General features: G+C 39.7%; 1 protein-coding gene and 1 non-coding gene across 6 annotated transcripts in view; one reads left to right on the top strand and one right to left on the bottom strand.

Moving 5' to 3' along the window:
- Positions 1-26,489, top strand: part of MEIS1 (Meis homeobox 1) — a 146,115-nt gene that overhangs the window by 67,852 nt on the left and 51,774 nt on the right. For all 5 annotated transcript variants that reach the window (XM_069580337.1, XM_069580336.1, XM_069580338.1 and 2 more), the window contains one exon: positions 14,202-14,347. In XM_069580337.1, coding sequence (XP_069436438.1) covers positions 14,202-14,347 — 146 coding nt within the window. The remainder of the gene's footprint in view (positions 1-14,201; positions 14,348-26,489) is intronic.
- LOC138438382 (U6 spliceosomal RNA) lies at positions 12,736-12,842 on the bottom strand. The gene has a single exon (XR_011256321.1). It is a non-coding gene; the product is annotated as a U6 spliceosomal RNA (small nuclear RNA).

The following is a 26,489-nucleotide window of genomic DNA, read 5'->3' as shown; positions in this document are numbered from 1 at the left end:
AAAACCTTTGCTAGTAACAGCCACTATGGAAATATTTAGAGAGCAGAGGGCAAGATATCAGGAACAAACCTATTTGGGGTGGGAAGTGAGAACCTGTATTAATCAAAATTGTTTCTAGTATATTGCCTCCAGCCATCGGCTGCCAGCTTCCTGTGATAGGACTCTTTTTAGACTGCCCTGCCCAACCTTTTTACTCGGAAGCCCACCCACAGAGTTCCACATCACGTCAGGGTTCTTTGGGGAAATTGAAGAAAAGAAAAAACGAAAACCATGTGCCATGCTAGGAGAGTGGGTATATTTATTTTGGAAAAGTTTGGCTCCTGAAAATGAGAATGGGATTGGGGGAGGAGCCATGACCGCAGTGGCAAGGACTGTTCCCTGCTTGGGCTGAGGGGCTCAAGGGAAATGTTCCCTTGTTCAAAGAACGTCCTCCATAGCAAAGTCACCACAGGGGCTAGAATTCACTGAGCTGAACCACCGCTGCCAGCTGTGGAGTTAAACACTTAATGCAGCTTATTTTGCTTCATCTGCCCAATAACTCTAAGGTGCAAGTACTATTATTGTGGGCTTCCCTGGGTAGCTTAGCTGGTTAAAAAATTTGCCTGCAATGAAGGAGACCCCGGTTCGATTCCTGGGTCGGGAAGATCCCTTGGAGAAGGAATAGGCTACCCACTTTGGTATTCTTGGGCTTCCGTGATGGCTCAGCTGGTAAAGAATCTGCCTGCAATGTGGGAGACCTGGCTTTGATCCCTGGGTTGGGAAGATCCTTTGGAGAAGGGAAAGGCTACCCACTCCAGTATTCTTTCCTGGAGAATCCCCATGGGCAAAAGAGCCTGGCACGCTACAGTTCATGAGGTCACAAGGAGTCGGACAGGATTGAGCAACTAAGCACAGCACTATTACTATGCTCATTTTTTTCCAGTAGGGCAAAACTGAAGCTAGGAGAGGTTAAGTAACTTGCCCAGAGTCACACAACTAATTAAGCAGAAAGATGGGACTTCCATGAACCTAGGCAGTCCAACTCCGGAGGCTAAACCTTCTCTTAGAACAGCTCCAACACCTCCAGCAGAGGAGGCTAGAAGCGAGGTGTAGTAAGTGCTGAGGAGATGAGGAGGAGGAGGACTCACAGAAAGAGGGGTCACCAGGGAGGGCATCCTGGCTTATTTCTTCGTCCTGGAGACATCAGTGAGGTTGCCTGCTCACATGAGTACCTGAACAGCCCTGCCCTCAGGCTTGTCCAGTGGGTACAGGTGCATTTCATCATGTGGAGGGATGGGAGCCTGGTCCCATCTTGCCCTGTAGCTAGGCATCCTCAAGCACCTGCTGGCTTTTGGTGTCCTGGGGGGAAGATGCTCCGGGTCTTGCCAAGATGAACCTTGTGGTCCTTGGACAAGCAGCGCAGCATCCACATCTCCTAGGAGCTTGTTAGAAATGCATAATCTCAGGTACCTTCCCTGCTAAATCCAAACCTAGACTCTTTTTTAAAAAAACTTTTTATTTTATGTATTGGAGTATAGCTGTTTAACAGTGTTACGATAGTTGCAGGTGCACAGCCGAGCGACTCAGTCACGCATCCGCATATTTCCACACTCCCTCAAACTCCCCTTCCATCCAGGCTGCCACAAAATCCCTGCCACACATTAAAGCTGAAATGGCACTGCTCTAAAAAGTTTTATGTTTACTCTGCCCACCAAGGACAAGTCACCACTTTTCAGAGTGTGCTGATTTCAGAGTGTGCAGGCTCCGGTCCCTAATTAATTGAGTGGCTGGTGTGTGTGGCGGCACACACCTACACGAGAGCTGGAGTCTTAGATAATCCAAGGAAAGAAGGTTGGGTGTCTTCACAGACACGTATCAGTAATTCTCCATGCTCTTCTTTCAGATACTGTTTTAGATGGCTATAAAATAAGTGAATAAGTGAATAACAAGTGTTTTTTTTTTCAATTACAATTTCTTTCTTGCCCATTTTCTTGCTACCTCTACTTCATATCTCTTCCTTCTCCCCAAAGACTTGCTAATCTACATTTCACAACCTCGTTCCATTTGACTTTGTGTGCAAAGGAATCTGTGCAGAATATCATCTCTTTTTTTCCTCCTTGATCCATGGCATTTCCTCTCACTCCAGCTTCTGTCCCAGGAGGTGGGTCCCACTCTCTCATCCGCAGTAATCTGCCTTCCGCTGCCTTGGTGCCCTTACTGTGCACACCATGACCTTGCCTCACACCTCCTCATAAACGGAGAGCAGAATTAAAGGGCATCAGTAAGGAATGAGGAGAGCACCCGCAAGTACCTGGAGGGAAGATCCCTAGGAAGCCAGGCTGGTCAAGATGGACTGATGGCCCACATTTAACCAAGTCACAGAGCTCAGTGCCAAGGCTCTGTTCATCCAGCCACACAGACCAAAGAAGTGAGAGCAAACACAGGGATAGAGTTCCCACAGAATGGAATCCATACCTTATCCTGGTTTATCTGGAGTCATTCAAAAATAATGTGGTCCAGATGAACAGAATCCTACTTTTTTTAAATAAAAAATATTTTTAAAATATTTTAAGATGTAGGGACATTCTTAATGAAACTGTCTCCAGACTACGTGTATGCGCTATCATATCTGATTACAATCAACTTAAAAAAATAATTGAAATACATTGAGATACATGAGTTATGGCCTTGCACCTTATCTTTTCTTGTTTATACAGCCTCTTTAGCATTTGTAGAGCTGCTTTCCCCAAAGCTAAATGACTCTGGTGTGCTGTGCTTTTTAGGTGCTTATTTTTTGCCTGTTAATCATCCTATATTTTTACAAAGATTTCAGCCTACAAACTATAAAGCAGGAAACCAGATGAGTAAACTTTTAAAAACTGTATCTAAAATAAACATAACAGTTCTCTGATTAAGGAGCTTTTGGTCATTTCTCTGTGAAAAGTCTATGAGCTTTAACTACATTTAATCTGTGATTTTTAATCCAGTGGTTCCCAAACTGGGCTGTACATTTTAATCGTCTTGGAGCTTTAAAAATAGCTAATGCTGGACTCTCACACTCCAAAATACTAGTTTAATTGGTCTCGAGTACAGCATAAGGCATCAGCGTCTGTAAAAGCTGCCACGTGATTTCTTGTGTAGCCAAAATTGAGCAACACTGCTTCTAATCTTCATGCCAGAGACTTTTTTTTTAAATCCTACTTTTCAACTGTATCCTATACAATTTTTGAAGAAATGACCTCTTTGATAAATAAAATGTTTTCCTATCTGTGTAAAAATGTGCGTGTGTGCACCTGTATACATACACACATGCAGAGCATATAGAATAATAAAAATAAATTATGGGGCAAGATTTTGAAGATATCACAAAGTAAATGATATGTCTGCCTGTCTATAAGAGTGGCATTTGTTTTTTTGTTTGTTTGCTTTTTACTGACAAACCATTTATTTTCATGGTAATATAGAGCTTTGTGACCAGTCACGAGTACATATTTAATGTATTTTGGAAGGAATATTTCAAGCATTGAACTTGTCATACACCAAAAGTGAAGTAAAGTGTTAGTTGTTCAGTCGTGTCCGACTCTGTGACCCCATGGACTATAGCTTGCCAGGCTCCTCTGTCCATGGAATTCTTCAGGCAAGAATACTGGAGTGGATTGCCATTTCCTTATTTTATTAGTAATGTCATACATTACTATAATATTAAAAAATAGGCAAATGCTGGGTCCTAAAATGCTTTCTGAGATGTTGATTCCAAACAAAAGTTTATGGTTTTATATTGTTTTACCTTTGCAATTGAAGTGTGTTTTCATTTTGTTTCTTGGAAAAAAGTCGGGGATTTCCATTTTGTTTTATTGTTAGTATAAATACATAGATTTCAGTAATATTTTGCAGTACACTCACATCCTGAAATTTCTAAGACTTCGTTAAGGAGTTATGCTGTTTTTGCAGGGATTTTCCATGGTGTTTGGTTGTAAAAAATTGCTGAATGGATGAAAAATGAGTAAAATGTAGTTTTTTCTTCTTTCCTATTCATCATTACTGTTTGTTTTCTGTGTGTAGGCAACTAATTTGCTGTTGTTCCTTTGAAGGGGGGATTTCAAGTCAAAGAGTCACACTGAATTACTAGAAAAAGGTATTCCTATCTCAAAAGAACAAAGTATACAATGATTTAAGGAAAAAAAGTAGAAAATATTTAATTTTTGCTATAGTTGTATTGTCCACCGTACTCTTATTTGTATGAACACTTAGATAAACTAAATACAAAGTAAACTATAAATATGATTATTGGTTGACTCCATCTGACAGTCTTACTTACTTCTAAATTCCATGAATTTAGAAAGTCCAGTTTCTTCCTTTAATCCCATCAACTACACATTAAAACTTAAACAAAAAAAAATTTTTTTTGTTATCTGTAAAAATCCAGCAACTATTTTCATTCTGGGTCTCAGTTATTTAGTAAATTTCCTTGTTTGGTTTTCACTCAGTTATGTTTTATGCATTATTTGAGTCAACAATGAAGATAGAAGCTTAATGTAATGTGTGATTAATGGGAAAGAAGTTATTCCAAATGTATTTCAATAGGCTGGCAATCTCTGAGTAATAAACACCCAAATTATGAATGAAATACACATACCACACACACACACACACACACACACACACAAATGTCTAACCTGGATCTTTTACTCCTGTTCTCCATGCTTTACATCTACAGGACCCATTTAGTACCATCATAGTTTCTGTAAGAAGCACTTGACTTCCCAAATAGAGGCCAGGGATTGGGGTCAGGGGGTGGGGGTTGTGGGTTGTAACCATCAGTTAGGAAAGTGACACTGGGCTTTTTTGAAAGATTGGCATCCATTGATTAAAATACACAACAAGCCATATATGTTTATTTTTAACTTTATATCTCTTCATGAAATCCTGCCATTAAAAGTTCATTTACTTTAACAACTCTTTTAAAAATTCCAGCACTTCTGGAAAGGTGAGAAAGGCATCCGTTATTCATTCCTAGTCTGAATTAATTCTTTCAGTTTGCTGGCTATCTGAAGTCTGCCTCAGGTCACCTAGACTGAGAGGCTGGGGACTGTGATTGGCAGGAGGTGACGAGCGGGATTTCATAACAGGAAGAGAATTGGTCCAGTAATGTGACCATAGTCACAAGTGCTTCTATAAGGCATTGGGATACTTGGAAATTCCAGGAGAGGGAAGTGATTTAGCAGAGGAGAGATACCAAAAAAAAAAAAAAAAAAAAAGAGGTACTGAAGACAGTTACATATATTTTAGTATTTTCCTAGGCTGGCTCTATGCACAGAAATATGAGAAGAAACTCATCTTCCTCCTTATTTTTGCACCTTCTGACTTCCTGTACCCAGGGCTCACATGTCAGGTGGAACTTCATTCACTTAATGAATTACTTTGGCTTTTGATGAACTAGACTTGGAAAGTATCACCATTCATCACTTGCTTCTATGGGAAAATATGTCCTGATGTCCAAGAGACCTGCTTACAAATTAACTCCAGAATGTAATGGGTGCCTAAATAGGGGTCCACCTGAATAGACTCTTTGTTTTCCCATTGTCCCTTCATTCTCCAGTCTTGGTTTGGAATGGAGAGATTTCTTAGGTTGAACCAGAAAGAGACACTGGAGGTTGAGGCCTTATGTGGTAAAATTTATGTAATACCAGAGCATGCAATGGAGAAGATACTGATGACCCCGCAGAAATAGCTTTATAGGTCATAACTCTTAGAAGCCTAGGGATGAACACTTAAATCCTGACCACGGCCCCCAAGGCCTTGTGTGGTCTTGCTCCTCTTTCCTCTCCAGCTTCACCTCCTCTTGCTTTGCCAGGTCCTGGTACCGTGGTTGCTTCATGCCTTCTCCAGACAGGTAGAGCCTCTGTACATGCAGTTCCAACCTGCAGTATTTCCCTTCCCTCTGCTGTGTCAGGCTGCCCACTACCAAGTTGACTTTTCTCTCACCTTCAGATTTCTGCTCCAGATCGCTCCTACCTAAGTCAATGTCCTTTGTTTCACACACTCATGGATTTATATTTCTTTCTGATGGAGTGCAGTTGTACACTTATTGCTGTGACTATTTTGTTTAATATCTGTGCCCTCTAACTGGAAAGCACATCGAAACCAGGATGCTTTTGGTTTGGTTCACCATTTATATCTCTAGGGGTTGGCATTCATGTTTGGGATATAGTAGGAATTCAGTACATTTTTGTTAAATGAATAAATGAATGATAAGAGTGACAACTTGTACAAAAGATGGATATATATCCAGAGCTCATTTTTCAATGCTACATTTACTCTTTAAAAAAGGAGACAGTAGGTTCATAGGGAGAGCTCCTGCTTCCAGGCTCATCTCTTCCCTGGGGTTTCTGTGATATCAGGAGTCCACTAAAGGGCAGGGTGAGACTGTGAGCTCATTCCACAGTGGTTAACTATTAATAAATATCTGTCATAGTTTAACAAGCCTAAATTCAACTAGAAAGGAAAAGCCTCATAGTGAATTTCTGTGAAGCCAACCTTAGAAAGCATAGCTAGATATTTCTTTTTATAAGTGCCAAGAATATGTTTACTTAAAGTTTGCTTTTCTTGAACTCTTGATCTTCTCCTCTGCTCCCCTTTCCTCCAACTTTTTGATGAGTGCCATTGATGTATTTGTCCCACTGGGCATTTACAAAGTCCCTTCTAGGACTCAGCACTGCCTGTTGTTGGGCAGGTACCAACAACACCTCATTTTGGTTCCCAAAGGAACTACCTCAACAATTTCAGGAAAGCTGTGGTGGTTAAATAAAAATATATGAGAGTCTGCTTTCCTTTGTTATTTTTCTTTGATCAACTGAGAATCCCTTTGAACTAAGAACAAGGAAACCTTCAACACCTAAGGATGAGAAGAGATACAAAAGAGAAGCTGAGTTAACAGAACCCTAATCAAAGTTAAATGTAGAAGTTAACCATTGGATTTAGACTGTTATATATGTCTACTGGCTGTAGATTTGGAGATGTAAGAAGTTTACTCAATTTCTTTTGAAAATGCAGAAGAAGGCTTATGAGGGTGTATTATGTTTTCATTTATCTTGCAAAAACCTTTCTGATATCTCCTAGGATCCTGTGACATGTCAGTTTGTAACAGTATCAGATGCTAATGTCCCTGGATACCTGTTGCTGAAGAATTGCTAAGGCAGGTGTGGAGGAGTGCTATGGGAAAGACTGACATATGATTTGGCTAAACCAAGGGAAAACCACAGTTTTGTGTTTGCACCAAAGCTATGAAGTGTGAGTCTGGAGTCTGAGCTCAGGATCAAATTGTCTGCTTGGGGACAGTTGAGTTTCTTTGCTAGGGTTAAACTGGGAGATTTGTCAAGGGTGGTGGAGGGAAGGTGATATAATTAATTCACTGAGGGGAAAATGCAGAAGGAAGCAAATAACTCTTGCTTTATTTTTTTATATTGAACTCAGGAAAAATGAAGAAAACAGCAAGCCATTTAGTGAAGTAAAGAATTTTAAGTTGTAATTTCAGGGAGAAGAGATGTATTTCTCAAGGGCTACAGTAAACCTTATAAAGAAGTCTGATACTTCAACTCTTAGTTCCTCTCTTGTCCAAGATTGCTTAAAAATTCTAAGGAAATTTCCCAGCTTTGGAGAATGCATTTTTAAATGTCTTCTTATATTTCATTGGTGAATATTTTTCAAGAATTTCATTTAGGTGTGTTTCAAACAAAATTGTAACAGCAGGAAATTGAAACTATGATTTTCTCCAAGTAGTGAAAAAAAGTACATTCACACATTCATTTTTATAGCAATTGACAAGGCTATGCCCTATATATTGGGGTGGCTCTGGGATTAGAGAATTTTAGTGAGGAGTATGACCAGGTCCCTGTTGTCACATATTCTGTCATCACACTGAGGGAACATATATGGAAATCAGAAGACTTAGTAGAGTATGATGTATGTTCGTGTAGAGGAATGTGGAGAGAAGAAAAATCACTCAGAACTGGAGAGGAGGAATAGTAAAGATTACTAGAGTCCAGCAAAGACTCCTTAGAGGAGATGGTGGTTGAGCCGCATCTGAAAGGTCACCAAGGAGTTTGCCAGGAAGGATGCTACAGGGAAAGGCGCTGGCACACAAAGGGATGTGAGAGAGCCTTGTGGACGGTGAGATCCTGAGAAGGTCAGGTGGCCTCAGGACTGGGCTGGGGCAGGGTGGCTAGTGCAGTGCCTGTGGGGATCTGGTGGAAGACAGGCTGGAAAAACACCCCAGAGAGAGATCATGAAAGGCCTTCTGTGCCAGGCTAAAAAGTGTGACCTTCATCCTGAAGGCAAAGGGCAGCCACAGAAGGATTTTAAGTGCCAGGGTCATACTATCAGAAACGTGTTTTAGAAAAATCATTCTGGTAGCTATTACACATTCTAAATGAAGACAAAACACCTCCATAAAGCCTCTGAAGTATTCTAGCTGGTTCCTGAGAAAGGCTTGTCTATAATTCTTGCCATTTATCCTCTTAACGTAACACAGAAACATTATCCCCTCTGACTTCTGGCTAAGTAGACACACCAGGATCTGGAGAAGTGGGTTTGAGGTAGGTTTTACATTTTTCCTAGCAACCTGGCGCACCCAGATAGCCCGACTACAAAGGAAACCTGACCTCCTCACAGCGTAGGGGTGTCTGCACCAGTGGCCGCTAGAAGGACTGGAGTGTGCCTGCACCCCATTTAAGAGTTGAATGCCATATTCTTTTGAGAAGATGTGCTACATGAGAAAACAGATAAGAGAAAAAACAGAAACCCTTAATATTTAACCTTGAAACCAGGAAACCCTAAAATTTAACCACCTCTCAACATGACCTGTACAGTCCTACGCAAGTTTTGGACTGATCATTCACACAACTTTCAAGGCACAATAGAACTGACTCAGTATTGAAAGACAGTGGTTATCATTGACCTTGATTTTTGAGTCTAGGTACATTCTGGGGACAAAGACTCTAAACACTCAAGGAGGAGAAAAGTAAAGGTTAAGGAGAGAATGTGGCCTGAAAAGATGGAGCCTTACAGAGTTGTCAGTGAAATGGTTTGGAAGCAGGGGTGGTTTCCAGCTTGGTTTCTAGCAAAACAAGAGGGTCCACAACCTTACACGTTCTTCTGCCCTGGCAGTTGAAAGTTCATCTCCCTAATTAGGAGTTTTGCCTCTATGACATAAAGAACCCTCTGACTGACAACCCACTTTATTTCTGCCTGCTGGCCCACTGCCACGTGAAGTGCCCAGCCCTTGTGATGTAAATATCAGGTGCTTTGGGGTGTTTTGTTTTTGCCTCCCTCAGAATAGGTTTGGGGTACTGGCAATCCTGGAGGTAGAGAGGGAGTTAGGAGGGGAAGAAAAATGGGAGTCGGGCTTTGACCTGCCAAGGAAAGAGCCCCTGCTGACACGGTCAGTCTGACCCATTGAATGGTCTGAATACGATAAATGCCGCTTTATCCTGCCTTGAAAGGCACGAGATAGCGCAGTCTAAATGCCTGGGCATGCTTAAATAGGCGACCAGGGATGTTTGAGTTGAGCGTGTTTGAAATCTGAGCTCTCTGACAGCCTGGGAGCTGTCACAGGTCACCTGCCTTGCTCCGCTGGGACGGGCCCAGGTCTCACAAGAAATTGTCCGTAGACGAATTGTAGTACAAATTCCTTTCTTTGTTGGTTGGCCTCTTTCACTAGACCATGGCCTATAAAATTTTGTAAAAACAATTCTTAAATATTATTTGAAAGGGCAAATGGCCCACGCTGAAAGGTTTGACAGTTTGACATATAGTGCATGGTTTTGAGAGCTCGCAACCTGAAAAGTGCGGCCAGGATTCCTCCCCAGCTTGTTAGAAGCCTGGTGTTTTTTAAGCAGTGTTTTGTGTCCGCCCAGAGTTCCTCTGCTCCCAGCCATCTGACAGGCCAGGAGTCTGCTTCAGTGATCTAAAATCCTTTTAGACTCATTTGTGAGCAAGCAGGAAAAGGAGCTGGCACCTTTGAATCCGGCGTCCGAAAAGCACAGGACCAGGTAGTGCCAATTAAGGAGCCATGCAGACGATCAGATCAAAGCAGATGGCGGTGGAGTCTTCTCATAGCACCAGAGCCAGTGCCCAAAGAGAGAGGAGCCCAGAGTGGCACTTCAGTGAGGGGGCGAGGGGGGATTTGAGTGGCCCGGTCTCATCAGAGCCAGGGAAGTCGCCGGGAAGTGGCTTTCTGCATTAGAATGTGCGTGTGCGGCTCAGCGCCCACGGGCTGCCTCTGCATCGCCAAAGGCCATTTTCAGGAGCCTCTGGCCCCTCAGTCACTGGCCTGCTAGTTAATTGCCACACAGACTTCATGACACATGGGCAGATAATATGACATTTTCGGTTTCTGTCACTAGCAAACGCCACAACGTTGCTTGCACTAGTTGCTAAGAAGCTGTCAGAACCCATTAGCAATTGGCTAAAGTCGCCCTATGGCATTTCCTCATAGCATCAGCAAAACGAGCATAAATCACCCACTGGAGCCTACTGCTATCCTAATGAGGCTGTAAGCTTGTTTATGGACTAGCATCATTTTTATGATTATTTCCACCTTTTCAGTTTGCCTTCATTTGGCGGCAGGAGAAGTCAGCTCCAGGAATGAAGTCACTGCTGACATTTTACAAATGTGGTTCAGAGCCGCTGCCTGCTGCCGTGTGGTCGGCCGGCGGTCCTCCAAGTTTGTTTAGTGATCTTAAAAATAAAAAAAGGAAATAAATCCTCCAGAGACCGCAGAGAAGTGACTGTATCAAATTGCAGTGTGGATGGAAATGTGCAAGGTACAATTGACCATTGAGACTTTCCTCTGAGGTGGAGATGTCCGAGATCAATTTTCCAGTTTTAGAAAGTGGAAGAGGTTAAACAATTTATTAAGATCTATGAAAGCGTTTGCTTTGAGAATCGTCTGTTTCAGTATGCTCTCCTCCTTCCCCGTCCTCTCCATTTCCCTAACTTGTGTCAGGAAGGAGCGGGGTTTATTGTTTTAGGCTTTTCTGAACATGCACCAGTATTTACACTGGATTGAAAGCATTTGCTTCCAATGAAAATCTTGTCTTAGATTACAACCCAGCAGTGTAATTTCCCTCCCAGATGGGAGTAAAGTAGCTGTATTTGCCTAAAAACAGTAGGAAGAACAAACTGAGCATTAAGCCAAGGCTGTTTTTGGCTTGAGCTAATGATGTAATAGAAACCTTTTATTCGAGAGAGGTCACTGCCAGGGACTGAAGGGGGTGATCTGGCTCTTGCTTGAAAGGTTTCTCCATTGTATCTACATAAGTCTTCACTTAAAAAATTCTGTTCCTAATGCTTCTGCTTTCATACAGCAGAAATAAACAGGAAAGGTTCTGGTGAGTGTTACCCATGGAATGCAGAAAGCCTTCCTCTCCTAATGGAGTATATAATTCAGGTGCCCTTAAGGCACGCTTTCAGGAATTCTTTTGCCTGAGGTAATGGGAAGCTAAGGCTGCTTTAAGGCCTTGATTATCTATTGATGCACAAAGCTGGAAAAAAGTCATCTCCTCTGGATTATAGTAGATATTTCCATAAATTATCAATGAATTCTCTTCGAGGCAGGCACTAGGCATTGCCTGTTAAATTAATCTGAAGGGGTTTTGAGATAGAGAGAAAGGCTATTTTTTTTTTTTTTTAAGGTGGAAAACAGTCTTGGCGAGGTGATGAAAAACTGTGTCCTTAGGTTAGAAGCTTTTTAATCGATGATCTAGTAATATGCTTCTTTTCCTTGGTTACCTTTTGCATATTGAAAGTGGATTAGCCCATTGAAATTTTAAATGCTGTTGAGTTGTTTTCTTTTCTCATGTTTCTTTAATGAATTGTTATTTTATATGGTGAATTGCTTCTCTGAATAAAAAGCCTCTTTAAATATTGGACTTTCAAAGAATTTATTAGGCAAATCCAAGGGGACTCCTTATAAAACACTTGGTTATGCAAATAAATGATCCTGTGAGGTGGCAGGAGCCCTGGTTTAGGGATGTGGGTGCCTGACCCTGCCTGGACCACCAGCCCATCCCCCTTGGGCGAGTCACCCAGAAGGTTCATGAGTACTTTCTTCATTTCTGCCATGAAGGTTTGGGCATCGTGGGTCTTTATGATCTTTTTCACTGAGGACACAGCTACAGTTCTGTGGACTTTTCACAGAATATATGATTTTTGTCAACAAAACTTTGAATAAAATTAAATTATGGATTTTAAATTGATAACATCAGTTAAAATGTTTGAACTTGGGGACACTTCTAAGATGGTGAGGGACAGGGAGGCCTGGCATGCTGCAGTCCTTGGGGTCGCAGAGAGTCAGATGCGACGGGGCAACTGAACAATAAATTGATAAAAACTTAACAGAAAAGTTTTGTGTTTGTGGCATATGCTGTGATCCTAGCAGAAATGTTAAAATCAGTCTGTTACTCACCCAACAAAGTTTTTAAACGTCAACTCAGTCAAGGTAATTTGGGGGACAGTTTTCCTTTTTGGAGGGATGGGGAGAGTTTCCTGAGGGAGCTCTGTTAAGAGCAACGAATTAATGACAGGCTAACTACTTTAGATTCATCTGAAATAGCTTGAATCAAAATAGGGAATTCTTTAATATCCTGTGATAAATGATATGGAAAAAAACACAAAAAATATGTGTGTGTAACTGAGTCACTTTGCTGTATAGCAGAAATTATTATTATTATTATTTTTTTCAGCAGCAGGGAACTTAAAAATATGGAACGCTTCACGAATTTGCCTGTCATCCTTGCGCAGGGGCCATGCTAATCTTCTCTGTATCGTTCCAATTTTAGTATATATGCTGCTGAAGCGAGCACTGTATAGCAGAAATTAAATGCAACATTGTAAATCAACTATCCTTCAATAGAATTAAAAAAAAAAAAGGAATTCTTTTTGTATGTAGATTTTAGATAAAAGAAGCTAAGAATACAGAAATTCATGAAGCAATATGAAGGAATCTGAGGCTAGTTTCCCTGTATGGATTTGCCAGAGTTCTTTGGACCATGTGGATTGGTGAACACAGGGAGTGTGTTAGCTTGTTGCTAAGCCTTGTCTCTCTAGCTCTTCTCTCTGGGTCGAGATCAACCCGTCCCTCTCTAAAAGCCAGTAGCTTCCACCGAGAAAGCTGGGGTACTAGTCTAAGCTACTTTTTTTCTTGTAGGGTAGTAACTTCAGTCCACTGTTGTTTTCCTTTTTAACTTTTGTGCCTAAACTTCAAGTGTTTACTTTCCATTTGTACCTTTCGCCTTGTTTTTTAGACAGTGTTATTATATAGGCTGAAATTCACCTTTTTCTTATTCAATATGCCATTTTAAAAGGAACACTACATTTTTGATTTCGTGTCACAGACCCTAAAAATTACCTAGAAGAAACAACTTAAATGTTGTGACAAAAATCAACGGAAAAATAGGATCCAGTGTGCAGGATTATGTAAGCAGGTGACTTTTCAGTGAGAAAAATTTAAATCTAGAAGAAATTTCAGAAACTGCCTGAATAATTAGAGGAATACAGTCCCAATGGACTGTTAATTTAACATCACTTAGTTGATTTCAATAGTCATTGTTTTCCAATAAAACGATTTCAAGAGTTTTTCCCTTACTATACTTGAGGCTCTCTTTCTATGACAAGAAAAATTATATTCTATTTGAAGCATTCCTATGTCAAACTGCTTATATGATGGATTACCTACATTTCCACGGCCTACTTTAGTCTTAAGATAGATCACTTGCGGAAATAGTTGATATCGTAAATGCATCTTCTCACAAGTTGACATCAATGACTTCATGTGGGATTTGAATACTCAGGCAGGGACAGCACCTCTACTCATGGCTTCCACTATATTTAACTCCCAGTAGAAGTTACACTTAACATGTCTCCACTATCTACATGTGAATAGTTATAGCAACAAAGCTACTAAGGAGATTGGGTATTCCCCTCCATTCCCTTTAATCTTTCCCACTGTTCCTTGGAAGAAGTTCCTTAGACCTGACTACTTTTGAGCCTAGGCCTTGTTCTTTCTGTCTTGATGAAAAAAAAAAAAAAAAAAGAAAACAGTACCAACTAAACTATGAATCACTGATATTGCTCTTTTGGTTTTGTTTATATCCAAAGGCATTCTATTTTAATAAAGCATGTCAAGGTAGCATCAGTCAAAATTTGATTCACTATGTTTGCAGGTGATGGCTTGGACAACAGTGTAGCTTCCCCCAGCACAGGTGACGATGATGATCCAGATAAGGACAAAAAGCGTCACAAAAAGCGTGGCATCTTTCCCAAAGTAGCCACAAATATCATGAGGGCGTGGCTGTTCCAGCATCTAACAGTAAGTGGATTCTAAATGACATATGTAAACTAAATATGGACAATGAACCAGTTTTGATAGAAAAAAAAATGGGGAAGAATGATCCCTCTGGACTTGGAATATTTCATAAATCACTGTGTGCCCACAGTTCTTACAAAAGTGTTAGCACTTGTTTCCTAGATCCATACCCCAAATGAGGAGTTTTATTTGAAGTTTGCTATTTCAGTTTTGCTCACTTTTGTAAGTTATAAGGTTTAGGAGATCAGGAGCACTTGTAATTTGAAGTATGTATGTTAATAATGTTGCTTTTCTCAGTGTGACTCTTAAATACCAGGAACCAGATCCCACTAAGAACAAAGTCAGACAAGCCCCAAAGAGAAGGACTTAATTTCTTCCAATGCTTTACAGTGGACCTTTATGGTGACTGGTCTGCAGAAATTTAAATCTTGTTGCAATGGCAGGATGCTCACATAATTTGCTTTTAAGTGGTTTGAATGTACTGGCTGCCATTTCAAAATGTTCATCCGAGTCAGAGCTGCACAGTGAAAGTTGTCCCTGTATTTAGAACTGTAAAGGAAAACAGCAATATAGAGTCAGCCCTTCCTGTGTAGTCCCTTGTGACTTTTCAAGCCGAGTTAACAGTTTATATTGTCTGTGTGAGTATTGCTGTTTTCACTGCAGGAATTCTCCTGGAGATGTGAGAAACTGGAGATTTGGGGCTTTATGCTACTGAGGGGTTTGTTTTGTTTGGTTATTGTTCTGAATGGATTTCATGTTGAAAACATAATCATAATATTTTGGTGGATATTTTTGGAAATGCATACTTAAGGACATCTAAGGAAGAAGAATGACATGAAAATTTATGGATAAAGTAATATATTGAAAATAAAAAAGTTGTTGACCTGGGGGATTTTCAACAGTATAGACAAAGGGTGAATTTAGGCAAGTCATAGTACAGACTAGCCTAAAATCAATGAATGTTAAAAATCTTTTTTTTTTTAAATATTAGGAGCAGACCTTTTGTGACTATTTTTAGGTTAGCTTGCCTTTCTTAAAGTCATTTGTTTTTCTTCAGTATCAAAGTTAATTCTCCATTGTCACTAATGTGTCCATCACATACTTGTGTTAACCCTCACATACTTGCCCACTTTCAAGCCCATGTTCCTCAGTGACTTATACTGACTGATATAGGGAAACAAACAGGGGATGTGGGAGGCCATGCTGGTTTGGCTCCTCTGGATAGAGAATATGCCTTCAATAACACTTGAGGCTATAAATTAATCCCAATTATACAGCATCCCTAAATAAAATAAAAACTGAGAGCAGCAGGACTAAATAAAAAATAGTTTCTTTCCCTTTCTTCTTCCCTGTATGATTCCAAACAGTAACTAGACTATGCTGACAGTTTTGGAATCAGCTTTGAGAAGAATACAGCTTTGAGATAGTGAGTTGAAGATGTAGATGGTTTAGCTGATTTTAACATCATATTAGGTTGACCTAAAACCTGATTTGGGTGCCATTACTTGCCTGACACTTGTTGCATTTATGTGGATGGTTTGAGATCTGCCTTTTGAAAGTTTGCTGTTGAGGATTATCGACCACCACCAAAGCGGGGAGGGAAAGACTAAGGTCTAGAGGGCACAGCATGAAAAATAGTCTGGCATCTAAAGTCAGCAGGAGATAAGAAGTAACAACTGGGCAAAAGTGCTGATGCAGCCATGTAGGTGTTTCAGCACTAGAGCCAACCGACTAACCTCTGGATGAGTGGGGAGAGAGGACAAAATCAGGTTGATCCTGAAGTCACAGCCAAACTCTTTCTATTTCGTATACTAACAGAAAAACAGATAGACTTCATCAGCCTCTATTTCAATCTGCAAAGGAGTTTTGGCTTCCCTTGAAGCTGAGGTGCCCCTTAATAAAATATAATCAAATATTGGTTCAGACAGAATCAGGAGAGAGAGAAGCAAGTTCTTTTATTCATTCACCAGATTTCCTGGTTTTCTAGGTCGTATCCTTGTGAGGAACCTTGCCAAGAGCTATGTTATTAAAAAAAAAAAAAAAACCCACACTTTTTAAATAGCCAGCATAACTTTATCTACATTGCAATGCTCTTTGTGGTCCATATATTATTGGGGCAGTTGCAATAGAAATTATTCATGAACTGTCTGATTTTGTGGAGGTCCAGCTAACTTCCTTCAGGCTGGGGGTTGGTGCTGGCCTGTACCACTACTCCGAAGAGGGAAACCCATTTGTTCTAGTCTCCCTGGCATTCTAGGAATGCATATAGACATTGTCTCCTGGTTTCCATTGGACGTTTCCACCCTCCTTCCCTTCACCACTGCCATCTACTCATACAAAATATTGGTAATGATAGTGGTTTCTAAAAAGTGAAAAGTCTTGTAATATCATCCAAAAAAGAAAACTGAGAAGAAATGTTTACATTTTCTCCCTCTTTCCTTAGCCCTAAGAAAAAGATTCCTCTCCATTCCTCTTCTCCAATTGCTAAAGTAGTTAGATCTCCAGTTACAAGGATAGCCTTCTCCTTGTCTCCTTATACTTGAAGGAATGCACAAACTGTTTAGGTAACATTTATAGTCAAGAGCTGATTATAATAAGTGCTATGAAAAAACCTATGCAAAAAGTTTTATTATTATTTGTCCAAATGTAAGTAACTACTGTTATCTTTAGTGTTAATTCTTTAGCAAATTTATCTCAGAGTCGGGAAGGCTTTTAGGGAGGCACGATTCAATTGAAAGACTATGTACAAATTTTAGAGGATCACATTCCTCTATATGATTAATGCAACTTAACCAGGAGATTCTTTCTGAAGTCTTGCTAAATATAAAAGAGCAATTGAAACTCTGGCTAATTAAAACAATCGCAATCGCAGTTTATTATCAAATTGTAAAAACTAATCTTTTAAATACTAAAAAGCATATTATAAAACCTCACACTCCTTTTGGAAAGCAAATTAGTTTTTTTTTTTTCTCTTTAAAATAAATGGGTCAATCTTTTCATTGAGGGTATTCAGTTAAAAAAAAAAATCTGCCTTTGAAAGTACTTTCAGCATTTGTTTGTTAGGGGAGTAGAAAAGCCCTGAATTTGAAAAAAAAAAAAAAAAAACTTTCTGGATTTGCACCCCAGCTGCATAAGAAAAATGTGCCTTTCTGTAGTTGGCTGCAGGTAGATTTAATCAGTAGCACATTTTACTACTCCAAGGAGAGAACTAAAGCTTCATTCTTGGACTCACAGTCTCTAGCAAGCTAAACTGGACATACTTGTGTATTATGAAGACAATAAAATAAAAAGGAAGCAGGTTTTAAACTTTGGTGCTGATGGGGTAAAAGGAAATTTCAGTGATGTGAATTTCCAGTTAACCAGTTTTGATAACTAGAGGTCTCCTAAAAAAAAAAAGACAAATATTGCCTGGAATTGAAAAGAGTAACACTATTTAGATAATGAGAGAGAATTCGAAAGAAAATGAAAGTATGTATTATAGAAATGCTTGCATTTGCCTGAAGACAAATCATTGCAAACAATTAGAAAGTACTTAATATTTGGCTGTGAGTCACTATATAGTCACGATCAGTTCAGGGGCATATACCACATCAAGATATTTTTCCTTCCTTAAGGGTATTATTCCAACTGTAAATATAACCTACTATGTCATAATGTTTAAGCTGGATGTGTTTTGCATATTACTGGTTGTCTTGCTACATAGCATTACAAAGATACATGCCTAAGGGCTAGTAAAAATGAGAAGGAATAAATACAATGTTTAAGGTAAAAAAAAAATAATCAAGGGTCTTTTGTCTGTTTTTCTACCCTAGCATGTTGCACACACACACACCTAAAATACTGCAATCTTAAATAAAATCTAAGTAGAAAAGCAGTTAATATGATTCTTATTTATTTAAAATATGCAGTGACATATTTTCCTGTATGGAGCTATTGTGTGCCCTAGGAATCCTGAGAGTTAGGGAAAGCGGAAGTTGTCAAAATGCATACCTGTGATAAATCAGACAGAGGGTGACATATTTGACTTTCATTCACATTCTCTTGGATTCCCCATCCTTTGACTGATCTTGAGGATTCCATTGGGTACTATAGAGACAAACTTCGTTTCTAAGTTATATACACATTTTGCTCTTTGAGTTTGTTTTCTTTCTTTCAACTTTTAGCCTGGAATTTTTTTTTTTTTTTTTTTTGCTGTAGCAAAATTTATGTCTCAGTTTCTGATTTATAAGACTTTCCTCTCAGTGTGGATAAAGCCAAAGTGAAGGGCTGTAGAATCTTCCAGGTTGAAAATTGCGTTGCCATAGAAACACTATTAGATGAAAAGTGCCCTGCGGGTCCGCCACTCTAAGGATGGAGTAAATGGAATTGAATTGGGAATTGAATGCTCTAGAAGAGACAGATGTTGTTTCATTGGTTTTGCTTTTGGTAACAAGATCTGGTGGAGCCATCTTAGTGTCATATCTCTGCTTGCAATTTTGGAAGAATTGCTCTATAAACATTATGAATTATTGTTACAATGAAAAAGTACTTCTCATTGGTATCCCATAACGCATTTTGTTGATCAAGGTGAGTGGAAGGTCAAAAGGCAGAGAGACGTGCCTACAAGGAGGTACATAGTTAGGCAGCAGATGGAATTTGCTCCTCTCCTCCCATTTCTATTTCTTTTCCTATCCCTCACCTCTATTCTTTGCCAGTCTTAACAGTGAATATTCTTATTGTGTCTTCCCAGTTAGCATCCTTCCACTACCATTAGCCCTAAGAAGGTAGTGAGGCAGGAAGACTATGTTCTTGAACTTTTGTCTGAAATGTTAATCAGGGTAGTGCAAAGTATTTGGGGAGGACGGTCCAAACTAAGCCCTCTGTGTTTCTGTGCCTGAGCTAAGGAGGGTGGCTTGTGAGACTGGCAGGTAAATTTTATCCTTTTTTTTTTTTTCATTATGTGGTATCTACAGATACCTTATTAAATTAAGATGCTTGAAAACTAGTACTAAGATGTGAGATTTTTGTTCTCCTTTCAGGTGCCTGTGTCCCATATCAAAAATGAGCTTTCTGAAATTCATAAGAAGAATATCTTCACAGTTCTTACTTTTTTCTTTTAGGTGGTTACCATTCACCTTTCTAGGCTTTAGTCATGATGATGGTCAGAGCTTGGCTTTGCTGAAACTAACACAGGCTTGGATGACAAATCCATCTTCCATTTAGAAGATCTCTGCTACTTTGGAGATTGTGTATTTCAATTTGGTTAGCTAGGATCCTAAATATCTTTTTCCCAATTGGGAATCATTTGTCTCAGGAGGAAAATGGAGTATAGGTTATTTAATTACTTGGAGGTAATGTTGGAATGTCCTCATTCTTCTGCAGTATACATCATATAAGCTCTATTTTAATAATGAGATGAGTGGTTTCTAGATTCTGGGGCAACTGCTTTTTTCTTTTTCTTAGCTGGTTATTGAAATCCTAATGGGATGGGTGATGAATTTTCTTAGGTCAGGTAAACTGAAAAGGCTACAGCTGGAATTCTTCACCCAGAAGAATCGGAGTTAATACTAATGATCATTGTGAATTAGAAGATCAAAGGCGAAGCATCAGCCTGTTCTCCAAGTTGCTGCCCCAGAGGCCATTAGTGACCTGGCAGAGCTCCCTCCCAGCCTCTTGCACACCTCCTTGCCTCTGCCCCAGCCTTTCTTCCCCATCCTAGTTATGCACCTCTGACCTGAGGGAATTACAGTCCAGTCCGTTGATGAAGAGGGATGGGGAAAAACAATCAAAAGGGAAAACAAAAGTCCAACTTGAAAACTGCTCATTTATCCAGGTACATAGGACCCCTAAGCAGATGAACTCTGACTGGGACTCTGTGAATTTCATGGTGTGATTGAGATTTTTGTGCTCAAATGGTTTATTCATTTCACAGATGATTGGGGCCTTTATGTGGTACCTAATGTGAGAGACTTTTGTAGTATTTTGATGGCAATTTGTCAGATTATTCTAAAATTTTTATTTGTTTCCAAGACTAAGAAAAATATGCTATAACTTGATTTTCTGATATACTCTTAATTGGGTTGATTAAATAAAGGATTAGTTTCAAAATGGAAGTGCTCATATAAGTGCAGTTTAACTTGACGGTTGCTGATGCATGTAACTGTTGGAACACTGGCTGGCCATTTACACTTCAACACATATATCAATATCATGTCTTCCGATTCCTCCTGGTGATGATATATTTTTGAAGGAAAAATACCAAACTCAGTCACTGCTCCTCCTCAGTTTATCTTTCGAGTTAAAATTGGAGCGTTATATACGTATGTGTGAGTGTATTCACTAAACTAACTCAGTCTAGCCCTTAGGAATTTTATGTAATATAAACTTGGCTTTCAACTTTCTCAGTGTTTAAGATTCCTAGTGAAAGTACTTTGGTTTAAAGAATGGAGGTTTGATGGAGAGAAAATCCAGTGGTTTTGTTTTAGAAAGGATTCCAGTGTTTTAGTTTGGTCTGACTGGTTGGTTGTTTGCCAGTAGAAGTAAATCTCTATGTCATGGAATTTAGGAGATTTCACTTAACCTGAAGCATCCTCCGCACATCTCAGTCTTTCTTATTGAAGTGTGATTATGATTCTGTGTACATATGTGTCCCTATGTGCTTGGGCGTTTTTCTGTCAGACAAATCTCTCTGAAACCCTGCCATCCGTACCAGCACTAGTGGACAACTGATCCATTTTACTTGTTTTAATCCTCTGATTAGCTATGTTCAAGGCTCTCATTTTTCTGTTTCTGCTGACGGAAGCCAATGCCAGAGGGTAGGCAATGACTGGAGACCACATTTGCAATGGTCACAAAATTCCCTGGGTTATGGGCCAAGCTTACCTGAGCTATAATTACTAAATGACATGAGACAGCAAAAATCATTTTATTTAAGTTCCAAAGTAGTAACAATAGTGATTGTGCAGAGTCACATTAACATGACGGCTATAGACAAGCGTACTCATGTTTCAGTACTGCTGGTCCTTCCATTTGCAAGTCCCGAGCCTGGTAAAGGTGGCTTTTCTCAATGGGTTGGATACTCGGCTCAGTGTGTAGGAGCAGGAGAAAACCCACAGACATTCAGATAAGGCATCCATTTCTTGGTGGGCCTATAGACAGCCTCCAAGAGCAAAGGAGCAGCTAAAAGCATTACGCCAGGAAATTGTCTAATATTTCAAAAACCTTTTAGTTTTTGTGTTTTCTTGCTATTGCAAAATGCCTTCACTCAGCAACTGATAGCCCAGAAAGTGTGTCTCCCAATACAAGAAGTATTGTTCTATCTTCGGACACTCCAAAGAAAAGATAGGCCTCACATAACTTAATGTTATAAATGCAAACACCTTAAGTTGGCTCATACTCAAATGAGACATAAGTTACTTGGTTTTGTAATGGATTATTCAAAATATTGGGAATAGAGACCTTTGGTTCAATTTAAATAACTTGCTCGTATTTGAATGTCCTTCTTTCTGGTATTATCGCTCCAGAAAAAAATGAGGCAATATATATATGAACTTAACCTTTTAAGTAAATTTGCTTTTCAGTTCCTAATATTCTGCCATCAGTGTTCGTCTGTTTTCACATTAACTTTGTTGCTAGCAGCCCCGCAGAGCGCTCTCCCGTGACAGGAATGACCTCTGAGAATTCGGTGTCCTAGGAAGTTCTGGGGCCATCCAGAGGCCATGAGATGTAGTCTGTTAATCGGAATGCTCATCCTAAGAAAGATCAATGAGTAGAGAAAATTTCTATTGCAGTTTATAGAAGTTTAAGAATAATTCCTATCTCTTATTTAAAGAAAAGTCAGTTTTCAAACTTCTTGGAGGAGGAACTCCGCAAAAATGACTTGATGTCATTCTTGAAAAGAAATGAAATTATCTCCTGCCGGCATAATGTTACTTGTTTTTTTACTTGTTACCGAATTTTTAAACAACGATCTGTTGATTGCTTGGCTGTTTTGACACTGGATCATTCTGTCTTGTTAACAGCTAAAGGACAAAATTGATCAAAAGGTTAAATAAAATTATAATTTGTGTTTCTGTGGTGCTTTATGTTTTTTTAAAACTTATTAAATTAAAAATAGTTTTTAATTATTTGTTTAGCTTTGGCTGTGCTGGGTCTCCATTGCTGCGAGGGTTTTTGCCTAGTTGCAGTGAGCGGGGCTACTCTCTAGTTGTCCTGTTCAGGCTTCTCGTTGCCGTGACTTCTCTTGCTGTGGCTCCCAGCGCAGGCTCAATAGTTGTGGTGCACGGGCTTAGTTGCTCCACAGCATGTGGGATCTTCCTGGATCAGGGATCAAACCCCATGTCTCCTGTATTAGCAGGCGGATTCTTTACAATTCAGCTACTGGGAACCTCCTATTATCTTTATTTTAAAAAAAATTTTGCCCCCACCATGGGCCATGTGATATCTCAGTTCCCCAACCAGGGATGAAATGTGTGCCCCTTGCATTGGAAGCATGGAGTCTTAAGCACTGGACTGCCAGGGAAGTCCCAGTGGTACTTTGTAATTTAATCTTTTCATATACACCGTACTCTTAATCCTATAAAGTAGGCAGGATGACAAAAATGAAGGTGAGAGAAGTTCATGAATTTTCTCAAGGTCAAAAGCTAGGAACTGGCAGAGCTGGGGATCTAGGATCTCCTATCTTGAATGTGCTTTTTTAAAAATCATATTTCCTCCCTAACAGAGCAAATCAGATCACATCGTTGGGAGTTCATGATTGTAATAATAATAATCTCACTTCATGAGCTAGCTGATTAGTATTTGTTAAATAAAAATGTGAGCCAGAATGTTTGGCATAAAACTTCATAGTACATCCTGATGGTCATTGGTAACTGAGTGTCAAGGATGGTCCTCTCCTATCTGGATTCTTTTTTCCAGATATATCTGTGCTTAAAAAAGGCATAGCTGCAGCTATTGATACCTTATGCAATTGTAATCATTTATACATTGTTAGAATTTTAGACTTTATATAACTGTCCTTTCTTCCTTATGGAAGTACGTAAATCTCTAGTCCTCTCTGTGACTAACAATGAGTGATAGTGATTTGGAAGTGAGAAATCTTTCTTCCTGCAAATCCTAGGTAAACCTTTGAACATAGAATTTAGCTCCTTGAAGATTTTTTTTTCCTTTTTTTTTTTTTGCCTGTCACATGTTCAGGACGCCAAAGAGCTATGTCTTTAATTTGCTTTATGGAGATAGAGGAAACTGCTTATGCAGCCCCGATTACTCCTGAAACTACAATCCAACTGTCGTTTCTCAGCAAAGAAGGCTGCTAAACCCTGGAGAATTAAGCCACCGCTCTGGGGTATGACACTGAGGTCTGATCATTTTAAAGCTAGTAATAACCAGAATCCTAAAATTCTTATGAATAAAATGTAATTTTAGTAATGTTTCCATAAACAGTGGTAATGGTGGCATTTTAGTAGGCAGTGACATTAGTCACATCCAAATTGCACCACGTTGGCTTTTAAATTACTCCACCTGTCTGTATGAATAGAATTTTCAGTGTAAAAGCAGAGAGACAGCTGCTGCTAATGTCTCCTTCTCCCTGTGCAGATAATGCTGGCAAATCTACATGCATAAAGGACTGGTTTGTGATGTAAAATGGTACCTGACCCTGCTGGCTCCTGAGCTGCAGAGAAATACCTTTAATTACCAGTGGCTGTGTTTAGTTGTTGACATAAAAATGTCAGCTTCCAGGGGTGTAACCTCAGGTTCACTCCCTCTAGTCATGTCACCCACCGTACACACTTTTCCTTCCACCCACATCCGTAGTGAGATGGGTGTTTATCTTGATGTGTTTCAGAAACATGCAAGGCATTAATACTTAAAAGGAAAACATCTAATACTGTATGAACTTGATTGATGATCTTTCCATTGGAGAACTTTTTTAAAGATTAGTGGAATCGAGTTCTTCTTTCTAGCCAGAATGAAAATACGGGATACCGTTTATACCTTCAAAAGGCTTAACATCATTCATCTGATACAGATACACTTTCTTATGGGAGGATCGTGGCCAGGCATTTCATAGAGTAGAGCAGGTGAAGAATAGAAGGTTTGAGTCTATCATTTTTTTTTTTTTTGACCATATACCCAGGTTTCCTGTTGATACAGGATAAAGCTTTTTCTGGAGAAGCCTGTTTGCTCTTGACCTTTTGGTTCTGGTCTATTGTAACAACTAGATCGAAATAGGAGTGGGCCAGCCAAGAGGAGCCTCCTGTTTACAATGCCTGTTGCCAACGATGTATTTGGCAAAATGGTAAATAGAAGATATACTTGTCTGGCTCGTTTGCAGGCATTCTTTTTGACTTCTTTCACACAACTGGTGTTTTTGTGTTTAATTTAACAAGGAATGAGTAGTAAATGAAAGCTGCTGCCTGAAATCCCACTGTGAGCGTGTTTTGCACTTGGCTCCCCAGTGACAAGGCAATTTGTGAAATTATGTGATGGAGTAATTAGATGAAGCTAGGGCTCCTGATTGTTGCCATGCATATGTGGCGAGGGTTTGTTGCGAAGAGGGAGGGAGAGGGAAAAAAATAGATTATTACCCTGGCAAGTTGGCTCAAAGCTTCTTCATTTATTTGTAAACAGAATATTTAGTGACCGCATAGGAAGTAGCTGTAATCACCAGCTCATAAAGAAACCACAGCAGAGCTTTTGGATTTTTGCAGAGTGCTCATGTAAAATTTAAGCTGGGAGGCAGAATCCCTGTTAATGTAATTAGGATCTAATTTACCACCCTTTGCACACAGATGTAATAATGTCTAGATATTTATTCTATCTTTAAGCACGTTACGTATACCTCAGTGCAGCAGTTACTGAACAGAAACAGGTGTGAGCACTTCCCTAATTCGTTTTTACACTGTAAACACATAGCAATTTAAGGGAAATATTTACCAAAAACGAGGGGAAGGAATGTCTGCAAATGAGCCAGTAATGGACAGTTGCCCTTTATGTACTGATGGATTTCTCAATGGTTAAGTAAATTAAAGCAAATGCTAGAAAAATCAATAGGCCAGCATAGTCTTGGTTTTGCCTCATAGACTTCGGGACAGAATGACAGATGTGGTGTCTATGACCCATTTAAGTATTAATGCCTGAAAAACTGCTTCTGCATGCAAGGTTATATAGGCTTCGAAACATTCCGCTATATTACATTACAGACAATAATATTTTTAAGTATATATGGAATTTATACGTTTCAGTGAGGTTGTTCTTACGTGATACATTTATACTGGAAGATTAGTTGTTGCAATAGCACCATAAATCAGTTTTGAATGTTCCCACATGGAAACATCTTCATAAGGCTGTAGTTGAAAGGTAAAGATGATGTATATCAAGCTTCCATGTCTCGTGAAGTGAATATGCTCCATAACACTCTATGTGGAAACCAAATTAGATTTAATTAAGGGGTAGATGCTCAGAGCCTTTGGGAAAAAAAATCTGTAAGAAACCACGGAAATGTGGCATTAGAATTCAGTTAATCTCCAGGGCTCTAATGCTGTATTTTACATTTGTACCAACATGGATCACATGTCACATAGGTTGACTCTCACAGCATGTGGAATTTCAGGGCTGTCCTAATGTTCTTAGTAGTAGGTATTGACCTCTGAGAATGAGAAGGTCAGCCTCTGGTAGCATCACAGAATGTGCATTCCCCCATCCATTGCTCCCATTACCAACGTCAAGAGAAATGGTGGAAAAACTCTCCCATGGTTGGATTGTTGATTACTAGAGGCAGGAAGAAAAAATGTGCAAGAGTACTGGCTTTAGGAACCAAAGCTAATTTCCAAACCAAAATAAAATGGAGGGTTGAACTCATTATGCTGGTCGTTCAAGGAGAAGGTGCCTTTTGTTGCAGAGAAAGAAAGTTGTGTTCGCTTGCAGTGTCCTGTTTACCTTCTTATGCTGAGTGAATTCAGACAATCATTCCTTCCTTCTCTGCCCTTGACAAAGCAGACCTGGGCCAGCCTGCATCTGGGTTTTGAAAATTGGTATTTAAAGGTGATACTGGGGGGTTTCCCTGGTGGTCCAGTGGTTAAGACTTCACCTTCCAATTCAGAGGGTGTGGGTTTGATCCCTGGTTGGGGTGCTAAGATCCCACATGCCTTGTGACCAAAAAACCAAA

The sequence above is a fragment of the Ovis canadensis genome, chromosome 3 (assembly GCF_042477335.2).
Source record: "Ovis canadensis isolate MfBH-ARS-UI-01 breed Bighorn chromosome 3, ARS-UI_OviCan_v2, whole genome shotgun sequence".
Classification (NCBI taxonomy): domain Eukaryota; kingdom Metazoa; phylum Chordata; class Mammalia; order Artiodactyla; family Bovidae; genus Ovis; species Ovis canadensis.
This window is presented reverse-complemented; position numbering and strand designations above follow the sequence as displayed.